Source organism: Anser brachyrhynchus, assembly GCF_964034855.1.
Source record: "Anser brachyrhynchus genome assembly, chromosome: 1".
Lineage (NCBI taxonomy): Eukaryota > Metazoa > Chordata > Aves > Anseriformes > Anatidae > Anser > Anser brachyrhynchus.
Window position 1 is genome coordinate 100,337,710 of NC_137694.1, and position 16,380 is coordinate 100,354,089.

General features: G+C 41.7%; 1 protein-coding gene across 2 annotated transcripts in view; it reads right to left on the reverse strand.

Moving 5' to 3' along the window:
- The window catches only part of GSK3B (glycogen synthase kinase 3 beta), a 144,780-nt gene that overhangs the window by 18,511 nt on the left and 109,889 nt on the right, over positions 1–16,380 (reverse strand). For both annotated transcript variants that reach the window (XM_080572330.1, XM_080572329.1), the window contains exon 8: positions 7,598–7,693. In XM_080572330.1, coding sequence (XP_080428456.1) covers positions 7,598–7,693 — 96 coding nt within the window. The remainder of the gene's footprint in view (positions 1–7,597; positions 7,694–16,380) is intronic.

A 16,380-nucleotide genomic window follows, 5' to 3' on the forward strand; every position in this document is an offset into this window, starting at 1 on the left:
CAGAGGCTTATTAAAATGACATCTGTTGCTAACGCATCAAGTTTGTGACACCACGGTTAAAAATTTCCTCACCAGCCTCGGAGCCGCGTAGGCCGTGCCAAGAACCACCCACACCCCCGATTGAGGCTGACAGTCTGCGCACATCTCCTTGCAGTTTGTAAGCACATTTTGACGGCACATGCCCCAGACTGGGAAGGAGGGCGACCAAGCCTCTTTGGAAACACTTCAAGATTAGGTAACGGGGAAAGCTCCTCCCTTCAACAGAAAGCTCGCGCTGTTTGCGAGCCTTCAAAGTTGTCAGATGTAGGACACGACCATCAAGTCAACTCTTTAAATGCAGTCGCGCAATGCAATTACCACAACTTGACGACACGAAGCAGTGTTTCAGTCACGCAAGTTAAATGCGGCGTGTCCCTAAACAGAAGGAAAGGGAAGAAACACATCCAAGAGTGTCTGTACTGAACTTCACCTGACAAGGAAACCCAAAGCTAATGCTCAAGTCCTGCTCTGGGGATCAGCCTCGGCCCAAGACCCCGAGAATTTCCAAATGGCATTTCTGAAATATGCCATTTTGCTATTTTTGAAGCACGTAAAACTACGTGATACAAATGAAGACTAAACAAGTCCACCAAAGAGGCACTGGTTTGGGGATTTACCTTAAAATATATATAACCTCCCTGACTTTCTTCTCTGATTGAATCCCTACATTTTTTCCTTAAAAGCATCTCAAAAATAGCAAATGCCTTAGTAGTCAAAAATCCCTGTCAGATGGCACTTCCGCAGGCAGGGAAATAAAGACAGAAGGGTTAAGTGGTTTACAAATGAGCCAACTCAGAACTGGGAACAGAACCAAAAACCTGTCTCCAAAGCTCCTTCGCGTTGAGACCACACACTTCTTACTGGGCTACTTCCACTGAGGGCCTGGCAAAACCAGAACCAACCAGCATTTATCACCCAGGGCATGCTCTGCTTCTACCAGGCTCTGTGGGAGGGCAACGCAAAGCAAAGCGGAACAAGACAACTCCCCTTCCCAGAGAGAACCCAAAAAATCCCCCTCTGGAAAGGATCCCAGCCTCAGCAGGGCAGACACTATGAGCAGCTTAGACAGACACGCTGCAACGGGACAGCAGGACAGCCGGCACGTTACAGAAGCCTTGTTAAACTTAGTTTTTGATTTCTGTATTTGCACTGATGCAAAACATGTCTTAGTATTACAGACGTGTTCACTTATTTATTATTATATAGTCCTTTCTTTACTGCATACAAATTGGGCAGAGGCATGGTAATGTATCACCTGACAAACCTGGCTTCTGTTCTCATGCATTAGATGGAGATAAGGGATTTACACTGTCAGAAATCATTGCTCCTACAAAAGGAGAGAGGAAACATGAACTTGCCAGGAAAAGCTTGTTTTATTTCTTTAAGTTAGTCTCCAGCAGAACTGTTTTCAGTCTTTGCCTGAAAAGTCATCACCCAACAAGTGAAAAACAGAACTAGACTCTTCAGAAAGAAACAAGGGTATGGTTTCACACCAGGCAGTCACCTCCAGTTCGCATGGAAAAGACAGTTCTGCCCTTTCCTGGCCATGCATGTCTGCCCTGTTCTCTTGTCCCAGCACGTGTAGCTGGGTCTGTACAATCAGTCAGGTAAGAAAGATGGCCTAGATCCTGAATACTTTTTATTTTTTCCCCCTCAAGAACTTTTTAGTACTGTATAAACAAGAATGCAGAAGGGAGGCGTCAAGAATATGCAGGTGGGAACTAGAAAGAAGACCCCACTTACGATGAACTTAAGCTAATTATGAAATTGCACCCAAAGAAACATCTAGTCTCCATTGTACCTTCATGTCTTTACAAAAGATGAGACCCCAGTCTGAGAAGAGTTTGCAACTTCGATTGAAATGCAAGTCCACTAACAAGATTTCTCACTGGAGACTTTTCATTTTTCATTTTCTTTTGTCATCAGTTATAATTAGGAGTGACAAAACAAGCTATTTATCCATCTCACTGTTTTGTATTCTTCCTTGAATCTACAGTATGAGCAGTCACTTGGAAGCATTACAAGCAAAACAATCTGCTTAAAACCAGACAAGAACCAGGAGAGCAGGAGTAGGACAGGATGAGGACATGAGGCTGATTCTGGAGAGTGGAAAAAAACTGTCATGAGAGAGAGCAGACTCTTTATGTCCCAGTCCCACAGTGAGGACTGCCTGCTCCAAGTCCAGAAAAACTCAACACTCAAGGAGCAGTGAGTAGTATGGTAAAACATATACAAGGACACAAACAGACACACACACACAAAATATTTGGTCCGAAATATTTACCCAATATTTTATAATATTAGCAATTTATAATGTAGGCAGAAAAATGGATCATAAACTCAATATCCAAAGCTACTCTATAGTACAACACAACCATGTTTCTGTACAACTTCAAACTGTAACCAAGAGTGGCTGGTTGCTTCAGAAAAGGGTCAGAAGGAATATGAACCAGATCCTAAAATTTCATCTTGGACGCTGTTTTCTTCTGAAACAATATTTTGGCTTGAAGACATGGACAGAAGAGCATGCTTAATGGTGTAAATCACAAAAATGTAAGTGCTTATGAAGTTGGAAGGGACCCTGCCTTAATCTGCTGCAACTTTATTGTGATGGGAAGGTCTGTGGTGGGAGGAAGTCCTCCTATATTCATCCAGAAGAATACACTGCAGAAGGGGTGAGATGCACAAAACCTAGACATGACAATTTTTTCTTCCCTCTCTCTTCCACTGTTAGAGAAATGACTCCTGTCTTTTTCTGTTGCCATACTGTCTTGGAAATTACGATGCAGACACCTGCTACCTATAGATTTGGGGGTGGTGAATGAAGCCATTCTTTGTAGCACACTGAAGACTTACCTAACCAACTGTACATTGAAAAAGCACTTACATGTGTGAACAGTCTTGTATGTATCTTTAGATCAGGAGAAAAACAAGAGCCACTGAACTACAGCACACTAAAGAGCTGCACTGCCCATTTTAAAGAGTTCTCTGCAGTTGGCTCTGCTTCCATGTCTATCCAATGGAGACAAGGCTGAGAAGTTAATGATTTGACTAAAGGAAACAACCTTTGCTGATATAACCTGTTGAGTTGCTCGCCATCATGAACCACGTGCATGCTTCTAGCTCAGGAGATAAGTCACTTCACCATACTGCCCATTACAGGCAGGCAGGTGGAAGTATCCTTGGAAGGGAAAAAAAAAATCCAAACATGTCATCTCTTCCATGTAGAAGTGGCCTCAAGTACATAATTCTATTATGTACTACAGTGCTACTCAGATAAGATCCTTTACCAGCTGGAGGTGGGAATGTGGTAGGACAGCCATCACGTACAGGCATTTTTCATATTTTTGGAAATAATCACAGAACAGTCTTTGTTTTTCATAACCCAAAGGGCTTGAGATATGAAGGTAGCATCTGATTCATGCCAGGATAAAGGCCAGCTGTAAAAGGGCCATGGCAAGCAATGCCAAGCTAATACAAGCTTATGAAGCACGCATTTATACCTTTCTTCAGCCGTGCCACTGCCCCTGGCCTCCTTCAAAAAGGCCGAAAGATTGAGAGACAACTAACAAAAGCTGAACTTCAACAACCCTATGACATACAATCTTGCATTTGATCTCAGATTTTCTTTTGGGCTTTCCGGTCACACAATTATGAAGTGTAGACGAAGCTTAGACAGAAGAAGATAAATGAGGATAAAGATTAGTAGCAGAGATCAGACTGTGCACTTTCAACAACAAGGCTCACAGAGCCAAGGTAGATGAAATACACAGAAGGGAAGTTCTGATCTTGTAAAAACAGCAGCAGCAAAGTCTCCAGAAAGGGAAAGAAACTTCTATTTGATGAGCTAATATATCTGAAAAAAATGGACAAGTTTTCTGACCCGTGACACACCTGAAGAGATGGTGTAGCCTGGCCATTTTCTCCCCAATTGTATCATTTTGTCAAGTAAAAGAAATTACCACTCCTGTAAAGGCTTGCTTCACTTATAACTTAATGCCCCTTACTCTTGGAAAAAGGCAGACAAGCAGTAGGACGCATTTCCATGAATACAAACTGTCCTACATTAAGAAAAAACAAAGGGAGGTCTGGACAAAAAGAACAGCTACGTTACTAAGTTAAATACTCCTGTATTCAGAAGAGGAACCCCCTACACCCTCACCCCCACCCCAAAAGAACTAAAATGCCCCACTTTGGATAGGGGAAGCAGTGGAAAGAAAGAGGCAAGTCCTGTGTTAGAAGAAAGATTTGATAGCTTGCTGGAAAGTTCAGATTCTTTTTTCTTTTGCTGGCTAGGGACACAGTAAACTCCAGTCATCTTCCACACCATACACACAACTGGCAGAAAAACATGCATGTGCTTGGATAACATAGGACTATATTGGAGAGAGGGGCTTTACATATTTTATATCCAGAGATTAAGGCTCTCAAGTTACAAAAGCATTTGAATCTCAAATTGTAAGACTGAAAAACCAGTCAGAACAGTCTGCACTGTAATCTCGTGTTACTGATGCAGCACAGAAAAATATTTTTAGTGTTAGCTTGAATTCTCTCCTAAATTAAGACGACAGTCCCTTGTTAATGAGATGTCTGTCTTTATACTACTACATCATAGCGGTATGTATATGGATGATAGCAGTATGTATATGGATGATACCAATCCATTTCCACTGAAAACTCTAAGCTACGTCTATGAAGGCAGACTTCAAACTTTCATAAAACTTGTGCTCAAAATCCAGTTTAAGCCTGAAAATAGATGAATCTGAGAAATAGCATCGCTTCATGGACTCATCCTTATTCAGTCTCAAACAATTTACCCAGTCCTTTAAAAAAACTTGAAAGCTATTTCAATTTACTACAACACTAGCCACCACTCTTCCCCATCTAGTAGATAACCGCAAATTTAGCAGATCCCAACTCTACAATGATCCTCAGAAGGAAAACATGTCTAAGCCTGTCAGAAATATGCAGAGAGCAGACCATCAACAGGTACGTCCAATAGAAGTCCTCATCAGAGAATTTCAATTGCAACTTATACATACTACAGCATCCAAAGGAAATTCTTAATAGCAACCTACACATACTTTTGCAGACCAAAGAAAGCTCCCCGAACCATAACGAAACAACAAGGGGAATGCCCTTGTCTCAAAGAGCTTATACCAGGCAGTGATTATATTTTCACTCAAGCATGCTGAAAACCAGCTGCCTGGAAGCTTTTCCACACAGAAACTAACTGCTGAGTCCTCTGGTCCTAACTAGTCCACAAAAATAACAGCCTTATCACTCCTGCAGTCTGCAGCAGCTCTTTAGCTTAGATGACAAAGGTTTGTGGTTTTGAGGCTGAAACTGTCAAAGTCCTGCTTGCAACTAGCTGTGGCACTCTAGTTACACACAGTTATAACAAAAGCCATTTGCACTTTCCCCTTTTCTGTGTCATTCCTCTTCTGCTCATTAGACTGCATCTCTACAATCGTAGTTCAGAAGTACTTCTTCTCTTCTAGTCACTGTTCACAATTCTAACATCGAGAAACTCAAAGGATGTACACTTCCACTTCTGCGCCATCAGATGTTATACTGATACAACTGGGTAAGGAGGAACAAGCCAAAGTATTGCTGACACTTACTGAAATCTTTCATGGCGCAACATCAAAATGGTGAGAGGAAAGGATCTTTAGAAGTAAGAGAGGATGAGCATCACTGACAACACCATGCGGGATAATCCATTTTAGTAATTTAGCATATGGACAATAAGAAAAGTACAGATCTCATAAATGAAGCATCGTGTCATCCAATTGTAGTAGACTGCTTTAAATGCTGTTGTACACCCAGGTGATGTCAGGAAGAAGGTGTAGAATGAATTAAGAATGAGAAGCTATGTTGCAAGTCCAGCTCTCCAGAAGTAATTGTGCCCTAATGTGGAACACAGATTTGATCTCCTGACAAGCTCCTCTCAATTCTTTCTAATTAGCTTAGTTTCACCTGTGATCCTTTAGGAGGTCCAAACAACCATTCATTTATAACATATGTAAATAGAAGGAACTCTCATTTTTTTCTTGAAGCTTACATTTGCTGAAAGATCTCTGTTGTGATCATCAAATGCAGATAGATAATTCTTAAGACTATTCAGGCAGAAGATGAGTTGCATAGCTAGAGTAAATGCTCAACTCTATAAATACTACAGTAAATCTCAGCACCCCTGTTCCATTGCATATTGGTTTAACCCCTCAAATACAGAACACCTTCACTGCAGAAGTTCAGAAGCAACCCTAGAATTCCTTGCTATAAGGCTTTGGGGCTTATTCTTGTGACTTTTATCATGGTGCAATTTGAAGCAGAAGAGACCAACTCCCAGGGATTTCATTTTCCCTATTTTTTTCCTGTTAATGTAAGATATTAAAAAGCATTGATGGATTTACTGGCCTCTCATTCTATTATAAATCACTTAATCAACCCACAGAAACTAGGTTACAGAAATACAAACCAGGCATTACTGGGGAAAAGGAGAACTATAGTGGTGCATAACACACTAGAGAATCTATCACAAAAATAGTGACTTAAGAGTACCTGGCTTGGTACGTACCTACCAGGTACATGGCCAGCTGTCACTAAGACCCACATTGAGCTCTAGCTAGTTTATCCAGAGTTTACACCACCACAGAGCATTAGGTCCTACAGAGTCTGACCTGGATATGTGCTGAGCTAGGAACAAGACCCTTTAATGCATAAAGCGCTATGCTCTTAGCAGAAGAAAATGTGAGCCATTAAGATATGATGAGAATATACTGCGATATCAGCCATTTCTCAGTCAGCAAAAAGAAAATCTTAACAACCAGGCTTCAGTTGCTTAAGACTTGACTTCTAACTTATACTACAACCTAGAGGCTAATTAAACTATCAGTTTTTACCCTTTCCCAAACCAAACATCCATCATTTGTCCATGTGGAAGATAGCTTAACTATGTGGCCATGTATTTACTGTAATGCTAGCGGTTTCTACTTTGATCATGGAGATTATAATATTGTCAGTATTACTGCAATAGCCCTTCCTTTTGAAGGCTAGATAGCAAAAACAGTCATAAGTAACTCCATGAAAAAAGCACCACTCTCAAGAGCACACCTATAGGAGCACAAGTATATTATTTTTGAGAGAACCAGTTAAGAATCTGACTGTCAACCTTCACTGTCAGATTACGTAGCAGCATTACAGAAGTGTCACACGTCAACGGAACGCTTTCTCATTTCTAAGTGACTTTTGTGCACATCAGGAGTTATAGCATGACAGGATTTAGATATATTGCAACCCACTACTAACACACGCACCACTGTTTAAAAAAATGCTTGTAGGCAACCTCAAAAAAAACCCACAACCAATATATATTACAATACACTGCTTCAATACCTTCTTTATCCTTACCTAAATCAGGAGTTACTGGGTCCCCAGAATAGTTAAAGGCACCTAGTTTAGACTGAAAGCCACAGACACTGAACAATCAAACTTAACTTCTTGAATTTTTAGTTTCAGCCCACATGTTGTTATTATCCAATTTGTATAGACTCACCTTAGTCCATGGATGTGCCTTAATCTGAGGGAATTTGAATTCAGTATAGTTTGGATTCATTTCTCTAATTTGCTCCCTTGTAGGCGTTCCCAGAACCTAGGAAGGAAAGAAGAAAGGATAAATTGTTTACGTATGCTTGAGATTCACGTGGATCTGGAAGAGTCCAGTATAACCTCTTACACAGTGAGAAAACTTAACTGAAGTCAGTCTGTACAAGTAGTAAATTAATACAGCATTGAGAACAGAATAACAAAAATTTCAGTTGGAAAGGACCTCCTCTCCTGATTCCACCAGGTCCAAGCCCCCTGCTCAAGCAGGGTCAGATACAGCAGGCTGCCCAGGACCATGTCCTGTTGGGTTTTGAGTGAGATTGATGTGATCCTCCCTGAGCCTTCTCTGCGCCAGGCTGAACAGCCCCATCCCTCACCACTTCTGATCATACGACACATGATCTAGTCTAATTGTCTGTGACACTTGCTCCAATATAAGTCTCTTGGTGGCATTTCATTCGTGACCCAAAGCCCAGTGTCAAAAATTTTATTCTCTTGTAGAATTTTTCACAAAATTCAACATTTTTCTGAAACTCAGTGATATTTCAGTGGGGAATAGAGTTTACTATAATTTTAATGTTATAAAACAGTACTGCTGAACTTATTCAGAGATTGCAGCTCATCGCATGTGGCTGATTAAGGATCAGTCCAGTAAAACAAAATGCATTTTAAGTCAGGAACAACAGCCCTCTGACGAGCTTAAAAGACAAGCCAATTACTGCCTAGAGGAGCTGAAGTTTCCTTCTTTCCTCATTAGAAATGTTTTTTTTCCATAGTCCAATGCAAAAGATGAACTTAGTTTAAACCTAGCCTGGAAACATCTACAGCGTGTACTTCCTGTTTACTTTCACAATTTATACTTCTCATTCCCAGAATGTGCACAACTGTTATTTGTGCATGCAAATTGGTAGTCGTGTAAGGAATAATACACAATCACACACCTCCTTCTGGGGCTGGACAGATTTTGAAGGGATCCTGGAAATCCCCTCAGGGACTAAGCAGGACAATGCAGTGTTAGTGCGTTACCATTACTAATCCTAAGAGTACATTCAATTCTACCCATATAAAAGAGCTGCAAAGCAAGTGCAAGGAGTCCCACTGTTTTCTGTTCTGCGCTGGTGCTCTGCAGGGGAAGCGAGGAGGGCAGAAGGCAGAGTTGGTCCTTTATGCTGAGCTCAGGTTTACCTTCCTGCAGGAGCCCTGTAGCCACACTGCTCCAGCCCTGCAGCAAATCTCTTGCCATACGGATTGCTCTGACGTCCTCACCTCGTCGTGAGACTGTCACCATCAGGAAACCAGGAAACGGCCTAAAACCTGATGTTAGCACTCTACCTTACTGCTCGATAAAGAAGTGGTTTGTCATATGTTCTGGTACCTGTGAATACTTTCCTTCTGCTACAGGAGTGGAAATGGCACAAGCACGCTCAAGTGCAGGCAAAGGGGACAAGGACAAGTGTCGCCATTCATCTATACAACAGAAAAACTAGCAGGTACTATGAAAGGAGCCTGGTTTCTCTTTATGATTTAAAATACATCTGTGCAAAACAAGTTAAAATACCTACCCAACAAAGCAATCTTTCAAATAAACAGCAGGCCAAAGAGGAAATAACCCCCCACAACTCGTTCAGGCAATTAATTGCTTCTTGGACAATAGATGTATCTGACAAGTCACATGAAAGAAGGATCACAGAACACCTACCTCCCGAGCCTAACCAGGACTTAAATCCCACCACCTCTACAAGCCAAACGTTACACTCAAAACTGACAAGAGGATTTTTCTGTGTGCATCTGAAAACGCCTCTTTTGCTCAGGGGGTAGCAAAGAGGCTGTTTTACAGGATCCCGTACATTTTACTAAACTTTGGAAGGAAAAAAAGGGCTGCCAGAAAACATGCCCTTTCCCCACTGGCCTGCTCCCCCAGCTACCAGCCAGCAAGGTCCCCCCGAGGCCGCTCTCCATGCTTTGATGACGTTGCTGGTTCTAAAAAGATGATGGAATTTCACATCTGCAAATAGCATTTTCATTCCAATTCAGGGTAAAAACCATTTTCAAAACCCTGGAAGTTTCTCGGATCAGTTAACTTCCTGAAAAATTATAGATAATTCTCATTGCTTTCCCATCATTTCTAGAGGCTCACTATGTTTTAAGGCCTTCCTTGCATAAGGGGAACTTGTTTAAAAGCTTACCTTCTTTCACCTCCCCACCCCCTCAAAAACAAAACTTTAATAGCATTCCTAAGAGAAGGCAAGAATTACATTTTTATATAGCCAAAATTCAGGAATCTGGCTCAGTTCCCAAGGCTGCTCATAACGAGAGCCTACACAGTGCCAGTATCTTCAAGTAAAGACTGTTTATAGTATGGGAGAGATTTTGGATTAGATAGGCAAGGACAGCTTCATGGGAGGACCCAAGGACAACGCCCAGCCACACGTTTCACAAAAAGCCACATCTGTAACTGCAAATAGTGGGAGGGAGCAACTCTCTAAGCTCAAGCCCTGGTGACAAAGATAGTGAAGCATTTAATCAACAGCGCTTAAGGTCTCATGAAAGATTAGAAAAGGTATTGAAGAGGGATAATGCCATATGAGAGAAGGGAAAGCCTGACCTTTTGATTATATAGCCTCTGACACACAAAATAACTGTACAAAAGGAAAAGTGACTTACATTAACTACCCAGTGTATTTACTTTGTTCTCTCTAGATTGCAGAGCCACGCCACTGGTGTCTAGGTGCTTTCGATTTGTACTGCGAGTAGGCAGATTAAGGCAGAAAACGAAGAGGAAAGTACACAGGAAGAAAAATGGCAGCTTCTAAGACTGTCAAATTCAAGTCACAATCCAGAAAAAAAAAGAAAAAAAAAAAAAGGAAGCGGGATGAATGAAGTGATAACCTACAAAATTGAACGGGTAACTTGACATGTCTGGAAGAGGCCCTGTAGCAAAGGATGGAAACACCCCAACCCCTGTAGCCTAGAAGATGGTTTGCTGCACAATTTTAAAATCATGCCTTATTGATTTACACTGTGTTTTAGGTACATCAGGAATACAACTGAGTAACCTTGATGAGTAGTAGCAATCATTTATGTTATCACAAAAACTGGATAACTTTTTTTTTTTTTTTTTAAAGTCATGCATATGACTTATTTCTGTTTGAAATGCGAAGGAGAAGCATAAATTACTTGGTACGTTTTTGGCAGAATTACTCTGTGAAACAACTGCTCTTGCTATACCAGCTCTGCAAATGCTGTGGAGCAGATGTTCCTTGCAGAGAGGTTTCACAGAAAACGGAGGTTGGAAGGGACCTCTAGAAGTCATCTGGTCCAACCCCCTGCTCGGGCAGTGACCGTCAGCAAGAGCCAGTTGCTCAGGGTTGTGTCCAGGCAGATTTTGAAGATCTCCAAGGATGCAGACACCACAGCCTCTCTGATTGCTCCAGTATTTGACCACTCCCACGATAAAAAACTGTTTTCTTGTGTTCAGACTGAATTCCATGTGTCCAGTTTGTGCCTACTGCCTCTCGTCCTGGCACTGGGCGGCAGTGAAAAGAGCCTGGCTCCAGCTTCTTTGCACCCTCCCTTCAGGTATTTTTATACATGGATAAGATCCCTCCCCAATCTTGCCTACATCAGAAAGCTTTTAAGAAATATTGAGACCAATACTTAATTATTCAGGTCTATGCAGATTAGTACATGTTATTCTACTTCTGTTTCTTGGGGACAGTCTTGTGAAAGGTGGTATTTTCAAAGAAAAGGATGTTTTTTTTCGACTGTACCTAGAATGCAGACTTAACATTTGAATGAATGAACGGGGACTATGCAAGACTTGTAAGAAGAGATCTTGCAAGTGAAGGCAACAGGCTAGCAGCCAAATGCTGTTACTCTTCATCCCCAATAGTCACCATCATCTCTTAAATAAAAATACATGGAAAAAGAAACTATCTAATAAGAGTAACCAAGGAATACATTTGTTGACAAGACAAATGCTGGTTTAATTCTCTCAGGACAAAAATTGAACACTGGAGCTTTTACAAGTATTTTCTGGAAAGTTATTCCTTAACATTCACATGTAATAGATGAAGAACCCTAAATACTTTTTCTTCCAGGAATAGGGTTCATGAAGATAGCATAATGGTATATATCTTAAGAATTAAAGAAAATCTATAACCACATCTCTAACAAACAACATCAAGAAAATTCTGTATCTGAAATAAGTCCTGAATTTGATTACAAATAGCATAATGATCTTCATTTTATGCACTTGCAACTGAATGTGCACATAAGGATGAATAATATTCAGCTCCAAAGGATGCCTTAGTTACACCCTAGTACTGAAGACAGAGGCTGTCCACACCTGGCTTCACTGCACAAAAATGTGCAGGGTTATTTAAGACCAAAACCACACTGCTGCAACATATGAAAAAGAGGAAACTGTAAGTTTTGCACAAACCCCAGTGAAATAAAGACCTTTTCTGACAGTCATTGTTACTGCTAAATGTTTGCCAAAATATCAAAATCAATTAAATGCATAGGTAGACGGAGAGTTTAGAGACTCTGGCTGGTGAGGACTGAAGTGAACTCGAGAGGGAAGAAGATGGTTATTTAATTCAGTCCTCCAGAAAGCCACAGTTACAGTGGTACACTGCCCTCCCTGTGTAAACTGTGCAATCTTACAAGGAAATGTCCTCCAGAAAATCTGGTGTGTGTGGTTTACCAGATGGCATAATTAATACTTCTGTGAACATGTCTGCACCTCTTCAGAAAGTCGTTAGAGGTATGCCAAATTGTTACTTAAATTCAGTGCTAGAATCTCAAGCAGTAAACACAGGTCAGAGAAATAATGCTTCAAGAGGTCTATGGTAAAAAATAAACTTGTACATTTTATATACACAGTCTTTCAAAAGCATGCTCTTGTCAAAGAAAAAGGAAAGCCAACTAAATATAGAGATTTCTTCTATTCACAAACTCAAGAACAGCCACACAACAGGAATAGGAAGAAACCCATTGTCACTGCTGACATGAGTATAATTGTTCATCAACTTTTTATACTGCCTGCCAGCAAGCACTGCAAGTGTGGAATAGCACTAGGCACAGGAACAGCCAAGTTGTGATGTGGTGCAGGGTGGAAAATGCCAGAAGACTTCCTTTATGGGAGAGGACCCAGACAAAAGCCCGCAGCAGAGACGAGCGGGTGCTGCGTAGCGCTGACAGACGGTCCCAGTGCCACACATTCGCTCAGTGCAGGACCACGTTTGATAACAAGAAGCCTCCTCTCCGACTGCTTATTCTCCTGGAAGAGACAGCTCCACTCTCCCCATTAACTACTGTGAGTTAATTTATTTTATTTCAAAAACTGAGCCCAAAATAGTACCCTGACATTTGAGTGTGAGCCATATATTATAATTGCAGTCTATACTTAGCGTTCAGCTCAGTAAAACTGTCAGAGACCAAAAAGTTACACATGGTTAGGATTCCTGATACTATTGAGGTTGTCTTTTAATAAATCTTTTCCTCTTGCCCTCCTCCTAACTATGGGAAGATGATTTTATTATTCTTCGGTGCAAGGAATAATCGTGTAAGTCCAGAGGAACCAAAAAAACAAACCCAAACCAAAAAACCCACAACCCTTTCCTACAATCACAAGTTAGTTGATGCATCTCACCCTCAAGATTGCAGCGCGGACAGGGGAAAAAGTATTTCTGGGAAAGACAACGAAAAGCAGATTAGCAGATGTGGTCCTCCCAGTGTGCCAGGGCTGCTCAGATGAGTATTGCTGTTTCATTCTTCTAACAAAGATTTTTCTCCCCCATTTTTTGAGGGGAGTAGGGAGGGTAAACTAAACAGACCCTTCCAGAAAGTAAATACGCATATAAGTATTTATCTTAGAAAGAAAACCATGATGTTTCAGAAATTCCCTTTTTGCAAGGGGAACACAGAATAACCCTGTTCTGCAGGAGCTGTGGTTGAAGATGGGTCAGTCGAGGGAGGGATATCCCAGCCAGTTTTCCTTTGATGGTTTCAACGCTCTGCAGCACAACGAGAGAGTGTCGGGGAGGACCAGGAATTCCCCCATCCAAGCTTGTATGGCAGGCATGGCCGTCCTGCAGGCACCACGGCTGCATTCCTTGCTGTGTGCACAACGAAGGGGAATTAGGTAGCAGCCCACACCGACAGCATCTCCAAAAATTCCCTCTTGCAGGCTGAGAGCAATTCTTTTGAGCTGTATTCAGCAATATCCCTCTTGTGCTGCAGATTCTAGCTAGGCAGCAACTGCAACCATCCTGGGCTGCTGCAAGGAGCAGTTTCACCTTTCCAGCAGTGAAGGGACCGCTGCTCTCTCAGGTGTGGCATTTGCGCTGATGTAATTTCTTTACCTGACCACTGATGCAGCCCAAAGTGCTGCTGTGCCTGCTTCAGGAACTAGCACATTTCTGAAGGAGATGTCACTCGAAAGCCAGCAGGGGCATGAATTACAACAGATATATCGGGTTACCCACTTGAGATATTCCTAGCGATGGGATAACCTAACATTTAGAGTAGCCAGCAAGAGCTAAAAATAATAAGGAAGAGTCACCATCCAAGATAAAACCTTGGAAAAAGCACACCATGTAATTTCTCTCCTGTAATGGTGAAAGTACTCAAGAAGAATGTGCTGAGATTAATTATTTCTTCAGACGGAGCTCCGAGACAGTATTTCCCCACATCAAATATCCTTTTGTCAGGGGTAAGTGGTCAAATATCTCTTTCTCCCAGCCAGACTTAGAACATCTGGAAAGACTGAAGAACTATTAAAGAAACAAGGAAGGCAAGAAAGAAGTATTACTATGGAAAGACTGAAGACTAAGGAAATACGAACAAGAGAGAAAGAAGCTAAAAATAAGGACGCTGTCTTTTGATTCATATGAACATGATGCTGTGGTTCTAGAGGGGCACAGGTTTTTGGAACAGTTGGCGAACAGGCCTTGAGAAATTCCAAGCACAAGTGGCTGGAGAAGACCTCAAAAACTGCACGAAATGAAGTAAGGCTGCTGAAAGTGAATCAAAGTCTGACAAAAGCCAAAAATGTTTCTGACAAAGCAAGGGACTGAGGATGTTGAGCACGCAGCCTGTGGGAAGGACAAGCCATGCTGGATGGACACATCTCAGAAATACTGCCTTCATGACCACCACTACCGAGGGGATGTCATTGGTGCTGCGTGAGACAGGAAGACTTGTTTAACGTGGTGGCATTTCAAAGTCATTCTCCAGTCTAATGCAGAAACTTCATATCCAGATGCAGCATCCAATTGCTGTATTGTGAAATGAACTCTGAATAATCACAGTTGAGTAAGCAAGTGAAAAATTCATCTTGGCCTGAAGCATGCTACAAGACTGATTGTTGCTCTTAGTCATTCTGAACTGATAGGAACCTGCATAAAAGTTTCTAAGCTGACCTCTTGCAGGGGATTCAAGTATATTTAATGGATCAAAGTCAGATGCATTTCCAGATGCGTGGATAAATATGTTTTACTCTAGTCCTTTTGGGGAACTGAAAATACTCCATTTTCTCTGTCCCTCAATTTCAGACATACATTCCAAGGAAGCCATCTGAAATGTGATGCTCCAAGATGGTCACAGTGCAACAAGAAGCACTGCTCCCAAGCTGCAACTTTGTAGAAAGTTCATGGCTGTTCTAGAATCACAGAATGGTTTGGGTTGGAAGGGACCTTAAAGCCCATCCAGTTCCAACCCCCTGCCATGGGCAGGGACACCTCCCACCAGACCAGGTTGCCCAAAGCCCCATCCAGCCTGGCCTTGAAAAACTCCAGGGATGGGGCATCCACAGCTTCTCTAAGCAACCTGTTCCAGTGCCTCACTACCCTCAGAATAAAGAGTTTTTCCCAAATATCCTCCATTTCAAGCCATTAATGCTTGTCCTATCAATACACTTGCTCATAAAGAATCCCTCCCCAGCTTTGCTGTAGGTCCTGTTAAGGTACTGGAAGTACCCCAGTACTGGCCTCCCTGGAGCCTCCTCTTCTCCAGGCTAAACAACCCTGTCTGTTTTCGTAGGAGAGGTGCTCCAGCCCTCTGATCACCCTGATGGCCCTCCTCTGGACCTGCTCCAACAGCTCCATGTCCTTTGTGTACTGGGGGGCCCCAAACCTGAGCACAGGGCTCCAGGTGGGGTCTCACAAGAGACACCCTACAACTGGTGGATCCCATAGCTCTGCTTTTCCTACAGCCAGCAAACATTAAAATAAGTCTGTGTTACAACGTAAACTTTAGATAAAAACATTCTATGGCATCAAATGGAAGTGGTGGATGCCATATGTAAAAAAAAAATAATTAAATGAACCCTATTCTAAATGAAATCTTAAATAACCTCATGTTTCACATTTTGTTGGCTGCGCTATCCTCAAGTACAATTCTTTCTATTCTCACCTCAGCCTTTTGCCAGTGCTTTTATGAATAGCTGATACACAAATTCACAACACGAGATGTGGTACAGGGGCATTGAAAAACAGTTCCCTTAGGCAGTTTACATTCATTTTCCCTTCTATTGTTGCCTTGAGAATCTGTGTTTTCTCTGTAACAAATATATGGGCAGAAAATTATTCATGGCATCCACCCATTCTAATTTACATTTTCCATTGTATTTTATTTAAGGATCCAGTGAACACCCTTTTTCATAACTTCTACTTAAAGATTTACAGCATTTGTTCTCTCAGACTTTCCTAAAACATCCTCTGAACAGTA